The 16001-nt window shown below is 39.7% G+C and overlaps 1 protein-coding gene across 1 annotated transcript in view; it reads left to right on the forward strand.

Annotated features, from left to right (window-relative positions):
* The first annotated feature begins 4991 nt into the window (after positions 1-4991).
* LOC146145332 (matrix metalloproteinase-14-like) overlaps positions 4992-16001 on the forward strand; it is a 30970-nt gene continuing 19960 nt past the window's right edge. The window contains exon 1 of the mRNA XM_083389803.1: positions 4992-7811. Coding sequence (XP_083245929.1) covers positions 7512-7811 — 300 coding nt within the window. The 5' untranslated portion in view covers positions 4992-7511. The remainder of the gene's footprint in view (positions 7812-16001) is intronic.

The following is a 16001-nucleotide window of genomic DNA, read 5'->3' on the forward strand; positions in this document are numbered from 1 at the left end:
GAAGTGCCGAGCGACGGGGTTCGCTTGTTTGTTTGCCGTTGTTGCTTTTTAGCTGCAATTTTTTTCTAGTTCTCGTTCGATGTTTGCAGGGCGTCGACTGGTTCATTAATGAGCCTGTTGCGCCTTCAACGAGCCTTGTTGATTTGTTGTTCAGATGTGAGCCGCAAAAGAAATTGTCGTTTTAGGGAAACTGAAAAGTCGATTGCTTTAAAGTAAGATGCACTATTTTATTATGGGTCGAAAATTTATTTTCGGGACTTTGCCGTTAAATGTTTCAGACCGATTTTTGTCCGAAGCTTTACAGAAAAAGTATACATCGTAGAATTCTCAAATTTTTATAGACGTAGAGTGGTAAGTAGGTGTGAATAAGACGTTTGTGAATCTGCACCCCCGGGGGCCTTCGATTGGGGGATAAAAAACCTAAAAGATTGTGTCGTCATCGTTTTAGCTCTATGTAGCTATCGACTCCCATCTAGTTTATAACTTGCTTTCATTTGTACTTTAACCTGATGAATCACGATAGTGCGAAAGCTTGTCGAGATTTTAGTGCAATTTGTCGTTAAACAATAGGGCGTATCTTTATAGAATCGAAAACCATCGGCGGCAGGTTTTAGCCAGTCGATCACTGCTCCGCTCACGCGTATATTAACAAGTAAACTCATAGTTAAAAACATGAGTAAAAACAGGATCAGACGTTTTGTTTAAAGGAAAATATATTTCGCCAAAGTGGCATCATCAGTCCCTGTAAGGGTACAAATAAATAAAATCAAAGCGCAGCCATCAACAAACCAATAAAAGTAAACAATAAAAATGTTTTAATATTTTATTTTTTACTTTTATTGGTTCGTTGATGGCTGTGCTCTGATTTTATTTATTTGTACTCTTACAGGAACTGATGATGCCACTTTGGCGAAATATATTTTCCTTTAAACAAAACGTCTGATCCTGTTTTTACTCATGTTTTTAACTATGAGTTTTACTTGTCGTTAAACAGTAACGCCTGATTACCATATTTAGAATTAGAAAGCGATTATTAACAAAGATATTTTACAATTTATTTCGCGCTGACATAATGCCGTTAGACTTCTTTGGAAAGGCAAATCGACAGCAGCGTCTTTTCAGGAATTAGATTAAATATCCAACCGGAATGTGAAAGGGTTAAAATTTGAACCAAAAAGTTTAGCTAATATTGCGTTAAATTCTTACTACAGGCTGGCCTTAGCTGACTTAATGGCGAACTGACAAACTTAGTTTTATTTGTTTTCGAGTCAATTATTGTGGATTTCGTTTTTTACCGTTAGCTTAAAAGAAGCATTGTTGGTTTTCAAATTAATTTTGCTTTCCAAAAGCAACGTCCGAAAAGCACAAGTTAGAAATTTAGGTGCTGCAAGAAACATAAAAGAATAAATTGCTTGAATTTAAAGTAATAAACTTCACAATAAAAGATCAAATAAAACCAATATGTCTCACAGTAATTAATAATTTACAGAAAACTGTTTTGTCATACATGTCGCGGCGTCGAACAGACCACTGGATAACGCCAGTTATATTTGACACTAGGTGGCAACATAGAGTTTTATTAGGTTAGAACAGGGGTTCTTAAACTTTGTTTTACCGCGGACCCCTAAATTCTCTTTTTGCCTCGCGTGGACCACGAAAGGCAAAAAAATCAAAATGACGTCATAAATTGACGTCATAGTACAAATAGACTTCGTAATCTGCTGATTTCGGTCCAAAAATGTGAACGTGGAATAGAGTCTAAATACATTCAGTGCAAAACCGTTTTATTTTTAATCAAACTGTTTTCTTTAAAAAATTGATTACTTCCTAAATATATTTACACTAATATTTCAATTTGACCTTCATGGACCCCCTAAAACTAGTTCACGGACCCCCAAGGGGTCCATGGACTCACGTTTAAGAACCCCTGGGTTAGACGTTAAACAAACTTGCTGTGACGTATGGTAAAAAAACTTGCAGTGACGTATTACATTTAAGGTTACTCTAAAAATATAGGTTACATGTCTTTGCCATATAGTGAATAAGTTCGAAGACACAGGTAGAAAACAAATCAAATTGAAAATATATCGTAGAATAAATAGGTTTGGTGATCAAGCGTGATTCGAACGCCTTAAACGACATTTTGTGATATCAACATTGTATAAGCGACGGTATACTTCGTAGATCGATTTCTACACGTTTGCGCCCAAGCTTACATAAAAGTGCGAAGAAAGTGTGGCCTATACGCAGCGCGCCTCGATGTCCTAAAACAGACAAGTTCGCATGATTAATTCATGCAGTCGCACAAGGCCAGACTGGTCTCGATGGGCCTCTAACTAAATTCAGGCATCTCTGATGTTGATTCATTCCATATTAAAGTGGTTCATTGAGAATCTGTGGGGATTGTGTATGTTTTGTTTTTAAATGGTTCACTTTACGATTAGTCTCTGTTAGAATAAAACAAGTTTTTTTACCAATAAGGTAATAAAAACATTTTTTCACCAATCTAACGATAAAGTCAGTTGACTAAGATCAATAGTTTTGGCCTAATATAAGCTATAAATGCACTTTTTTTCTAGTTTCGCTTTCCGCCGGCGAGCGAGTGATGTTGACATTGCATAAAATTGTAGTTTTGAAAGTTCGTTTTTATTTTAATCGCAAAAATCGACAATGCGTTGCTTGTTATTTTTTTGTTAGATAATACAAAAAATCCGTTGTTCGGCCAAAATCGTTATTTTATTATAGAATAAGCATAGCCATATCATTGCTTCTCACCACTTATATAAAAGAATGATTCAGATAATTAACATAACTTAATAACAAAAATATTTACGATGATTTGAATTAAAATTTGCACCGAAATTGTACCGCCCCGCTAATATTTTTGTGGAAGTCGAATTTCTCCTGTATTTGTTAATCAACTTTTCTCCTGTCGTACAAACGGCATCTATTTAAATTAGGTCGATGCAAACATCGTTGTTTATGCAAATCGTGCTTGCTAGGCTTGCGCGTAATACTATCAGACAGCAAGTTGTTGCTAGACGCCATTTCCTTATTAGACGCTATTTCCGGACAATACATTTTTTTTAATAATAAGGGTAATCATTGTAAAGCAGGGGTGGGCAATTATTTTTAGCCGCGGGCCGCATGAGAAACCTAAAATATTGTGGCGGGCCGGGTCAAATATAGGATCTAAAATACATACAATATGACGTCATACTCTGACGGTGTAAAACAAATAATCAACCAATTTGTTATTACGTTTAGAGTGGTGCGAAAATGTGCAATTTAAGTCGGATTTAAAGAAGGTCACCGAAAAATTTGCGACTATGTTTGTTTGAAAATGCAAACTTTAATTTAGATTTAGATGGTACGTGAAGCATTGAGCACCGACTAAAAATGTATTTGATATATTAGCGTTTATTAAGTTATGGGGCGCGTTGACCCAAAACTTGAGAAGAAAGTACGTGAAAATTTCGTACGAAAAATTTACCTATATGTTTTTTCTTCTTTTTTAAAACTTAAAGTTACCGATGTGTTACAAAGTTTAACAAACTTAGCCTAAATTTATATATATTTTAAATATTAGGCTAAGTTTGTTAAACTTTCGTTGGAGAGAGTGCCACTGAGCAGGACGCTATTTGTTTGTAAAGATGCAAATCGCGTGAAACATACGAGAAAGACAAGAGATTTGCGCGAAGCGCGAAAAGAATTTCCGTTTTAGCATTTAGAACATGCTAAAAATCGAATTTTGGCGGGATCTTGACAAGATCTGTCAACTTGCTCTGATTTTCGCTTAGCCTATGTATTTTATTGAAAATAAGCCGCGGGCCGGATTAAACTGCTTGGCGGGCCGGATCCGGCCCGCGGGCCGTATGTTGCCCAGGTCTGTTGTAAAGAAACCAACTTATGTGAACACCTCTTTAATTTGGAGTTGCTTGTACTAACAAAATGTAGCAAGCAATGGCGTTTGGTTGTTCCTCCAATCGCTTCTCTCAGAGGCTCAGTTGGTAGAGGTAGGTCCCGGGTATCGTTCAAAACCACACTACAGTCTATTGTTTTTCTAGCCTGCCCTGATTGCATCATTGATTGACAGATTCAGTAAGTCTGTGATGGCTTTCGGTGTACTAATTATTATGTGAGTTTTTTTTAGGGGCAACATAATTACAAACACAGAAATGTCGATGAAAGTGAAGGGCGACCTATTATTTTATCTCCTAGGAAAATTTATATTGCACCAGTTGCAAAAATACTGTGATCTATCGGGGCTAAACAGTGAATTTTCGAGATGCTTGCTTCCCTTTGCTCTAAGTTAGAGATTCATAACCTTTTATGATTGGTGGATTTCTTCCATAAGCTCTCAACGCTTTGTGGCCCCCTTACCCAAGCCTTGGATAAAGACGTAAAGGAACGTCTAAAAGTAGGACTTTCAAGCCATGATAAAACAATTGTACGAAGTTTATGTGGCTCATAATCCATATAATATATGCCTGTACTATATGCCCGAAGACTGCTGCGCCCCCACAACCCAAGTAAAACCACTTTACACTAATGTGTTACTAAGGTGTTAATTTGCTGTGATAAACTAGGCAATAATTACAATATTTTGCGATTCATAATCATGGGGTGGTAATTGAAGATTGTCCCTCTTCCCGCGCCACACCGCTATAAAAGGGAGGTTGTCTGTAGGATCGAAAAAGTGTTTTAGAAACCAGATAATTTACAGGATTTCTTCAACTTTCGTGAATACAGTATCGTAACTTAAACAAGGCAGAGCTAAAAGGATAACGCTTGTGAAAAAACTTTAAAACAAAAAAAAATGAATTGTTATGTCATTTACAATAGCGTGGAAGCACCTTCTCCTAAATTTTAAAACATCACCTAAACTTGTGATTCGCGAACTTGATTCATGGGACCTGATATGGTAAGCCTACTTATGGGGTTTTGTAAGATTATTCAAAGTTATATATATATTTTTAATTTTGGGTAATATGAATCGGATTTTTTAATTCAATGTGATACTGCAACATCTGGCCACAGTTCAACCTTAAACACATAAAAACCTAGGTCCTACCTAAGTTTGACTTGAACGTTGTCTGTGCTAAACCAAGTAAGCTGAAGCAACCCTTCTCCCTATGTCTGGCTTCGCGAAAAAAGAGAGGAAGGAAAAAGGTAATTCAATCGTCTGCGCGAGGCTGTGCTTATCAAGCGAACAACAAACGCTGAACGCGGCTAAACGCGCCGTGGCAAGCAGATATCGACCAGTTTTGCTTTTATGCTCATCAGCTTGAGTGATTTACAGCGGCAGAGTTTTCGGGTTGCTCAGCAGAAATCGACTGTAAACTCGCCATATTGCCAGTGTTTTCACGTCGAAAAGGCAAACTGTGATGTTAGGCAGACTGCGAGGCCACATTCAGCAGATCAGTTTTTGAACAAAACGCTGTACGCCATTGAATGTGAGCTTGCAAGTTGGTAATAGACAACTAGTCTGCCTCAGCCTGAGCACATATTTACGCTCTTAAACACCGCGCTGGTTAGTGTCGGACAATCAAACATTGCTACGTGTATATGTGCTGAACAAACGACTTAGCTCACCGTCAGTGGCTTGAAATATTTGAACATTCCGGTAGACTTTAATAGCTTAGTCGCGTCGTTAAATTCAGAAGTGAAAGAAGTAAGCTATTTTGTCAGCGCTGTCATTTTCATAAGCACCTCGGCGGTGTTTCGATTTTACAGTGATTTCTGCTTCCATTTGCAGTTCGACCGAAGCGGTGGTATAATCCGCTTCCGATATGTCAAGCGAACTAATCCGCTTCGTTTGATTAACTATCGTCCAATTTGTTTTGGACACGATAAGCGCCAGGGACCGGCGTGTAATGAGGGCTGCGCGATTATTTGTTTACAAGCTTTGCTATTTGTTTGCTTTTGTGGGTCACTTTCTCAATACGATGGTCGGCAATGCATAAACCAAGTTATTGTTAGCAGTTATGACTTGCCTTTCGTTACGGCTCGTTTGTGCTTGCAAAAGAAAGTAGAAGGGTTCTAATTCAGAGCTTAACGACTTGAGGCAACCTGTTAGGTACTTCGCATGGTGCGATAATTTAGTGCTGTAAATGCTGTAATGTAACGGCGGTGCGTCGTATTTTAAGCTTGTTTGTCTTGTATATTATAAAAAAAACAAAAAAACATTCAACTAAGCATTACAAACTGCGGCAGCCTAACGTTGTAATCGTTATTTATGGAATTCGGTGCTAGACTACGACTGTATTATTTTACGTAACCTTTTTATTGAATTGTGGCGGTCATTTATCCGGCGGTAAAGTAAACAACAAACTTTGTATTTCGTTGGCAAGAAACAGTTGCTAAGCATAAAATACCACACTTTATAGTCTTTAAGTCAGTTAATTTATGCAAGCTAGCGTTTTCCTCAAAAACAGAAAAAGTCCGAAATAAGAGTGCATATATTTAGGCCGCAGTGGGACTGGTACATCTGCTATAATACTAATGTGACAAGAGTATATAAACTGATCACGGAAATATATGTTTATGCCATGCCGCAAATCCAGCAAAAGCTTCGCGTTAATTACGTTATAACCTATGTTTATGGATGCGATTGGAATTTCGTCGTTTCGCGTATTTGCAATGCAGGCCGGTGTAAAGAACATACGCCTCCCGGAATGTTACAGCCACGGATATTGGAGACTGCACTCAGTGCACAGCGCCTACACAGGCTTCCTGCGCGCCCTGTGAGTGAGTCAAAGGGCCGCTTTTTATATTTCTACATACAGCACAGAGCAAAGCATTGTGATTTCCTGCTGCGTTGCTCTGGCCCGACGGGACCCGAGAGTTTTTCTTGAGCAAGCAAGTGTACTGCAGTGGCCCGGAAATACTCGGCGCGATCGGAGATGGCCCGGGAAGTCTCGCAAGCCAATCGTGCACCTGTAGCTGCAGTCCGGCCGCTGGCTCCTTTATTAGCTTGGGTGGAACGAATATTGGGAAGAAAGGCTCGATTTAAGTTGGTCAGACAGGCTGGACAGAGCAGGCTGCGACTGTCCGACCGTTGTGGCAGCTTGTTTTATTCTATTTCTGTTGCCAGCAAAGAGTTTGCTATGTTGCTTGTTGAGCGATTAAGGATGTAGCATAGCGGGAGATCTATTTTTTATGTAAACTAGGAATTTAACGTAAATCTAATACAGCTCTTTTTGCACTTTAAACGTTCCCAATCGGTTCTTCTACGATGCACATTAATTTGTGTTTAAAATGTGTCAGCCTTGTTTCGAGCAAAGCTTAAACGTTTCTTAAACGGAGATTTCTTGAGGTCTCGCGTTTAATCCTTAAATGCGCAAAAAGCTAGGTTGTAAGATGTTTGGTTGACTTAATCGTTTAACTTTAAAAAACAATAGAAGACTGAAAACCTGTGTATTTCGCCCGTAACTCAATTTGTTTTCTTATTGCAGAGATTTAGCAACTTACAGATTCGTCCGACGTAATTTAACTTATAATAATTGGCGATGTATGTAATCGGCGCGTGCGCCACGCCATCACGGCAGAGGAGTTCGACATCGACCTCCACAAAATCACAAACAAAATCAAGTAAAACGACGACGGCCGTCCAAACCGTCAAGGCAAGAATGCCCACGAACGCTGCTGCGCTTTTCATTTTTCTTCTATTTATTAACGTTGCCGACGTTGTCGATGCGACGGAAAACAGCTTTAACCTGAAGGTGCTGGGAAAACTGGCGAAACCATTCAGCAGCTTGGAGGAATCCAAATCACGTACACGCCGCGAAGCGGAAATCTCCTTTGCAAGGGTACGTTTTTATCTGTGTAATAATAGGCTAAAGCTAGACTTTTCAGGCATGCTTTTATTTCCAATATAACAAACAGTGCTACTGAGAATTGGGAAAAATAATTTGGCCATTTTGTTAAAAGTTATTCTTTAAGGTTTGAGAAAATTGGTTTTCGCTCTACATGATAGTTAGACATATAGCACAAAAATAGATTTGAATATGAAGTTATGAACCTTTTACCTTTTATTGGCTGCGCGTTTGTGCTGTTAAAAAATTTCCGCTAAAATTCGCTCGACGTGATGCCGCCTTTTTAGGTTCTTTCTACACAACAAGTCGAAAGGGCGCAAATTCCGGTTTCGTTCTATTTACAGATAGGTAAATTTGTAGGTCAAGGAGGATAGGCGTTCGTCAGCTCTAACTTAATTTGTTATCTCTTTGCTAATTCAACGATATAAACTAGAATTTTTGCGTTTATAGCGCTGAATGTGACTGACTACGTATTCGCAATCCGGTTTATGGCGGCTGTAGGTAACAGCGGTTCAAATACGTAAACTATAAAGGCTTAGTGAGAAATTCAACTCTGGGGCAGTTTATTGGCCTACCAAATTCCTGATCGTTAACCAACACCCTAATAAAACGAAATAACTCCGGTAATTATTTGATCGTTTATGGAGTTCGTTGGATGCGTTAGGAGATTTGTCGGGATCGAAAAGTTATAAAACTTCTGAACAATGCACGGGGGTTTTTAAAACAGTTTATTGTTTATTACACCGTTTCGCAGAAGTGTTAGACCGCGTTGTCCCAATAAAACATAATATAGGGAAATGAATGATTCACGGTGTATCAATCTTTGACAAAATAAAAATAGCTCATTAATGTTTATGAACCTATATTTGTTTTCGGGAACTGTAATCACATTTTAGAGATAAATAAAATAAAAAAAACGAGAGATTCGTTATACACGTATAGAGGGGAAATGTTAAGCATTAAAGTCGAAAATCAGCTGCAAAACGTGAAGCACGCTCAGTTTTGAACTTCTAAACTAAGCTTCCGTTTGCCGTTTTTCGACGCCGTTCGGCGAAAATATTTAGCGAGGGCTATTGTAACCGGCACGACCCTCGGGTTTCGCAAAGCTTTTTGTATACGTGCTTAATGAAGCAACAAGGGCTCGGTTGAATAATTGATTACGACCTATATGAGCTACACAGCTCGCGGCCAATTGGTTTATCTCTCAAGACGACAAGGCAGCTCCAATTCCTTCCGCCTAATTCTGCCCCATCTATGACGTAATGACTACCTGTGGCATTGTGACGTCACGTGCACGGGCTCTGCAGTCGGCAGTTTTTGCTTACCAGGATATTTACAGCAATGATAAGATTAGGGGTGCTTCACTATAGTCTTACGACATAGTATGAGGAAGTTGCTTTGTGCAACCTTGCCAAACAAATTTGCAAACTTGCCAAACAAGGATACGATAACAGTCTTGGAAATCCCGATATTTTTTCATGGCTTACTGAGTGAGTGACTCGAAGGTGTTTTAACTGAGTTGAACAAAACAGTAGTTTCATTTCCTTGTGGGGTCGAAACGTGATGTCATTTATAGAAAAATGTTGATTTTGCTCTTTGGTAAGTCAGCATTCTACAATATGTTAACGAAATGAAGTCAATGCGTAAGACTTCCTAAATTTGTACTTCTCAATTTAATCTGTCGAAGAAAGTTGACGCGACGACAAAAGTCCCTGGAAGTTCCCAACCTAGAAATCGTTAAAATCGATGCTAAAACATACAAATTGTGTCTAATTTATTCCGCATCAGTAATGGAAAATTCGTCCGCTAAGTTCCTATTGCACAAAACGCTGCTGGAAGCATTTTGCTTCTACCAAATGCAACGATATATCACAGGTTAATATTTAGTAGAGAAGCAAAAAACACTTTTGAATTATATTTTGTTATTTCTAATTTGTTTCATGGTAATTGTAATGAATGTAGGAAATGTCCCTACTTAGTTTCCAATGTACAAAATTCTGCGATAATTTTAAAGCAGTTTAGGCGCCTGTGACCAGTAAAAAACATGCGAAAAGTTAAATCACCTTTGACAAAAGTCAAGTGTATTTTCGAACTTCTGAAATAATGGACTTAGGGTTTTTACTATTTATGACGTAGCTGCTTGTGGCGCGCATTGTGCAATTAAATCAATAGTGTCATTAAACGCATATAAACATGCGTTTCTAGCTTGTTTCGTCCGCTGTATGAGCCTATACTTTAGAAAAGTGATACTTCACGACATGTTAGTGTAGGAAAAAGGTAATAAAATCGGATGCGCATGACCCCTGTAACATAAATGTTGACTTCCTCGTGCGCTAACACCTAAACCCCTTTAACCGCTCTTGTATACTCGCTTGTTTTTGATTAGGTTAAGTGTATTAGCGCATTACGTTATAAGCTATTTTCGTAACAACTTACTACAGCGTCTGGCGTTGGGCACTGGTTTCTTTTAAATCTGTTCAGAAAGAAGGCGTGTCATTAATCGTGGAAACACAGACTATTTAAACAGACCGGCCGGTGTTGGCAGCTTCCCTTCACAAAACCGACCCCTTGTAAAACATACGCAACGTCAACATATCTAAAGTTTCGCTCAAGGATAGCGATTTACCCCGGTTAAGCGCCGCCCTCGACCTCTCTGATTGGACGCTGTTTTCGTCAATTACAGGCCGTTATCGCTCAACACACATAGTCGCACACGTGTTAGGATCACTCACGGTTGTAAAATGAATTTGCGACTTCCTTTAAATGTTTAGCGCGCGTATAGTACCCTCGCGCCTTGTCAAACAGCGGCCGGCGCCAGCGACTAAAAGTGAGAAACTCTGTTGCTAAGAATTGGCCTCAGAGTTACAGAAACTGTTATCGAGGTATAACACCGTCGAACACCACTTTTCGGTTGCGTTATCCGCCCCTTTAGGTTTGTAAGCCAAGAAAAACATGTCAAAAATGAACCGGAACAGGTGGATTGGTTATTTCCCACATATGGGTTGTCGCACCAATGTTGTCCACTCAAACAGGTTCTTTCCTCTATAAATAGAAGATCAATTTGGAAAGCGGCCTAAGTAACAGGTTCAACCACTTCCATAAAACGTCACACATCCGCTGTCATTGCAACGTCAAGATTCTCGTGAATGAAGCGGACGTTGCTGTGGCGTGTTGAAATGAAACATGCAATGCTTCCGAATATAGCACGCGCACGCCTGATGCATGGACGCCCGCGCATCAAACGATGAGGTAACCGCAAAACAACACGCGACGTCAAAAACAAGGTCGTCATCGCGCTTCGAACCGGCGTAAACCCGCGGCGCGAATTTAAAAGCAAGGTACCCTGGATTTTCCCGATTTACCGTCGGGAATCGACCGCTGCTCTTTCGGATAAATGGAACGAGGAGCATATTAGCGACGCCGAGATGACAGGAGACTTCTAAGCGGGTCGCATTTGACGCGTTAAAGACAAAAATGTACACACGCTGACGTGGGATGCACCTGGTGTCATTTTTACCAAGAACCGAACACGCATATACAAAAGTGACGTGTTATTTTAGTTTCAAACGAAGATTTTCGGGATGTGTTTGTCCTGCATTTCTTTCATTCTATTTTGGGCGCTGGAAAACCCATTTAAAATAAAACAATTGACATATTAATAGGACAGCATTACATTATACAAGTCTTAACTTCCCCAGAAAGGCAACGATGACTTCATCCTCCCTATACGTGACTTATCAAACTTACTTTTCGGCGCAATCGAAATAATTCCCTGTCGAATTCATTGATCTCGCACGAATTTAAACGCGAGATCGACGACCAGGGAGACTCGCTTTCCGCGCTAGGCTTGACAAAACGTATCGACCGCGCAAGTAAAAGTCAAGGTCGTGGCATTACGGGCCGCTTGTCGTCGTTAATGGACCCTGTTTTTCGTGCGTCGATAAATTAGATGTTGTCCGGGATTGTGTTGGTTCGATTCGCGTTCTGTGTTATATATGCGCACGCAATGCGCCGGAACTGATGTGCAATGCTTGCCAACGCCGAGCCGCTTGTCTTGTTAATATTTCATGAGCGCTTCGCTGCGTTTTTTCTGTTGCTGGTCTGCCTTTGGATCGGGAGTCCTAAACGTAACTTACATATGCGGAGTCGGGAAAGCTTCGCAGCTGGCCTAACACATGCGGAAAATTAATCTAAATAATGTTTTGAATGATTTAGTAACGTTAATGGACGCTCCAACTGGATAATCAATTGTGAGCCACAATGCTCTACACAAGGACCACAATGCTCTACACAAAATGGCAGAAGTTTGCACAAAAATATTTCAAAAGTCAATAAATAAATGAATATTTCTTAGCTTTGGTTATAATGTAGAGTAAGTGTGTCACAGGAATGTATTTGTTTTTAGAATAAAATATTTGAAGCATGCCACCTCTATCGATTTTAAAATGTTAAGGTAGTCACACAACTCCTGTAATGTAATGTACCGTAAATCGTAAACAAACCGGTCGAAGAAAAGTGACTAAACTTAATTAACCGAAGCGCCAATGGGACAAACACGACGGTCGGACGAAAAGCGAGCGACCCAAAATTTGAGCGATCCGAACTCAGATAACGTCGGCGCGAAACGCGCGATGCATTCTCAAGTTGCTCGAATGCGCTCGCTTTTGTAAACAGTCGCTTAAAATCCGAATTCGCGCCGACTGTTGTTGGTCGTTAACCGGTGAAGTAGGCGTCATTTCTGGCACTTCACAGCAGTGTTGAAAACAAGCCAGTTTGGAATGACTTACCCCAGTAAGTTATTTAAAAAATAACTCAAGTCCAAGTGAAGTCTTTTGCAAAAATAACAAGACAAGTCCCACAACAAGTCATCGGTTACCCAAGTCATGTCCCAGTCAAGTCATTATGGTTTTCAAGTCATGTCATTGACATATAAGTAAACTGTTAAACTATTAAAATTGGTAAACTCGTCCGATTATAAGCAACAATTTAACTAAAAAAATAACTCAAACGCAATATACAGCAATAAAAGTGTTTAATTTGCATGACTTGAGATAAATTTTAATCCCAAAGTTACTTGACAAAATTGCTTAAGTCTAAGTCAAGTCATTTTGATCAAATGACTTAAGTCGAGTCAAGTCATTTGAAAACAGTGACTTAGGTGGACTTAAGTCAAGTCAACGACTTAAATCATTACAAAACTGCTTCACAGTCAGTCGTGTGCAGCTTTGCTGGTGGGCAATAATGGCCTCTGGGATTGAATTAGCGATCGGGCTGTCTGAAATGGCGGCCACAAAGATGGTGACGGTTGTGTGGTATCCTGTCGGTAATTTGTGATTGCGAGACAAGTAGAACGTCTTTGCCTGACCCGTCTAGCAATGGGAAGCGTTTAACACGCTTGCTTTTTAAGAATTTGTGATTCTTTAGACCTTCGTATGTAATATTCAACATAAAAAAACTTCTATTTTACTAGAATGCAAAAGAAGTCCCTATGTGCATGGTTGTGTGCAACCTTTATGAAATAAATGTTTTCAATGTGTCTCGTATTATTTAGAATGTTTTTGATCCAAGTTTATTGTAGTTATTTATATGACCTAATCCTCTATTTTATTTAATTATATCTTTAGGCCCACGCATAGGCGACGGAAAATAATTGGAGGTGAAATTTTAAAATAGTCCAAAGCATCCATTTTAAGCTCATAGTGGTTGTTAATAGACACCTTTAATTACACATGCCCGCACTTTACCACCTTATAAGACACAACACGCGTTTAGGAGCCGTGCTTACTGGCGAACGTCCGTATATGCCGAGCGGGCATAGCCTTGTTGTGCTCGGTCGTAAACGCAATTACGGATTGAAATAAGTTCGGCCAGTCGCCTGTGCGCCCGTATTTTCACATAGCCGCCCTTCTAATTAACTCGTAACTTTGCGTAATTACGAGTCATTCAGAAGCGGTATTTCTACTGCCCACTACGCGCGTGGGCAAAACGCTATGAGGATGTACGCCAACGTACGCGAGCCGCATTTGAGAAACTTACTGCGCGAAAGCGTCTCGTGACCTGAAGTTTCCGCTTGACTAAAATGGCGTGTTCACGCTTTTTATACCCTTGCTGGCGTTGCAACTTGACGTGTGAAGGCAGAAGGGCCTTTCTCAATATTTGGGACAAAAACTGGCATCTGTGTTTGCCGCCAATTTACAAAGAAACCCCTATATCAGTGTTTTTAAGGTGTTTTAGTGACCGAAACGGATATCTTACTTGTCACCAAGGGCTAACATTGAAAAAATGTTTAGCAGGGACTAGTGCTAAAAATGGTTTGCAGAAATTATAACATAATTATCGCTCTTCTCACCATAATTTATATTTTTTAGGCGTAATACGTCTTGTAATAATTCCAAAGTACAATTTAAAGGCTTTTCCATTCACTTCATTAATTGGTCCATTTTTTTACCGATTTTCTGTAAACTTAAAATACTGTGCGTGAACAAACGACACTTTCGTTGACGTGGTTCTGATTAATCCAAATAACTGTTATTAATACGTTGAGTGTTACTCAACTCAACAAAGACCCACGCATTATTTTTCTGTTGGGGTCCACGTGAAGTACTGAGAAATAGTCAAAAACTATTTAAAAAATTCCTAATAACCAGTGTTGGCTTGGCCGAATCATGCACATGGCCCTGCTTGAATCACCAGGATTTGAACGTAAACTTGGACAAACGAGCGATTGTTTCGCAACAACTGACGCACAGCCGTGACGCGTTACACATGAGCAACGAGCTGGATAAAAGGAATGCGGGGATTTGCTTTTCGCCTGCCCGATTTACGCGGAAAGTTTGGGTCAAATCGAGCCAAACGTTTCTGCTGTGCAACGAGAAGTAACGCAGCATAAAATGTAATCTCCTTGTTGTTCGATTCTCCAGCTGGCAAAAAATTCGCCTTCGGCCGTTTATTGCACTCCTATGCCAATTCTCGTGACGCAATACCGTCGCATTTCATTGTTGACGACGTCAGATTTACAGGAAATGCTCCAATGTATTCAATTTACCAGTAGCACATATGACACACTGGACACCAGTCATTTTCAAACGTACGTACACACACCGCAACCAAGGCATTGTGATGTCATAATTTGTTGACTTGCCTGGCGACTTAACGGCTTAAAGAGTTTTGCCTTTCGGGTTAATCGCCGAGCGCTCTGCGGTTAGTCGAAGTTTATTGTTGGTCTTTGGAAATCTGAAGCTCATAAATCTTCTCCAAAAGGCCAGTCGCTGTTCGTCGAAATCCTCCCGGGATTAAGGCCGACCATGGCGGCAAGAACAAAAACTTAACAGTTGCGCATATAGTCAGAAATCACGACAAGCGCTAGCTTCTTGACAATTTTAAATCAATCCACAAAAAACCGACGACGAGATCACGCGCAGTTTTTACTGGACATCGGTACTTTTGCGATAGCACCTGTTGGGTCCTGCTTCGATCTTCATAAACTTTCGTTGCAAATTCGAAAAATGGTCAAAAATATTTTTTTTTAAATTAATTATTTCCTGAATTTAGTATTTTTTTTATTGAAATTACAAAAAAACGTGTATTAGGTTCCAAAGTTTACTGGTAGCCACCACAAAAACATAGTTTTATCCAATATAATGGCCTTAGCATTTTTAATAAAGTTTGTCACAATGTTAGTAAGCGTCCAAGAAACTGCATTAATAGACTCAAACATTGCCTTTTACGGAAATCAACAAACCCTTGTGTCATTGTTTTTGTTTTGAATCATCCTCGTTCCGATATCACAACAATGCTGCGATTAACTCGTTTGCCACGAAAAGGAAAGTGAAGAGACGTTTTGTCTCCTTGACATGAATCCGATCCAACTGTCGCCGCCGTGAAAAAATATGAGTCACATCGATATCGCTGCAGTTATGAGCTCGAAGGTTTTCATTTGATCAAATCTCTCGCACATTATGAACTATTTGCGATCCGATTTTGAATCGTGTTTGCGAAAACAACCACTCGGTATAAATTTCCCTTTGCTAATGCTGCGTTATGTAAGTCAACAGCCCGAGAACCACGCGATTTTATTTATCAAAAACACGAAAAGAATATTTTGCATTACCCAAACAAATGACAAAAAAACGCACCCGTCAAATAACTGACAGGCTATATTATCAAATCGGCAAACTGTTGTGC

This window comes from Ascidiella aspersa, chromosome 5 (assembly GCF_963924565.1).
Source record: "Ascidiella aspersa chromosome 5, kaAscAspe10.2, whole genome shotgun sequence".
Classification (NCBI taxonomy): Eukaryota; Metazoa; Chordata; class Ascidiacea; order Phlebobranchia; family Ascidiidae; genus Ascidiella; species Ascidiella aspersa.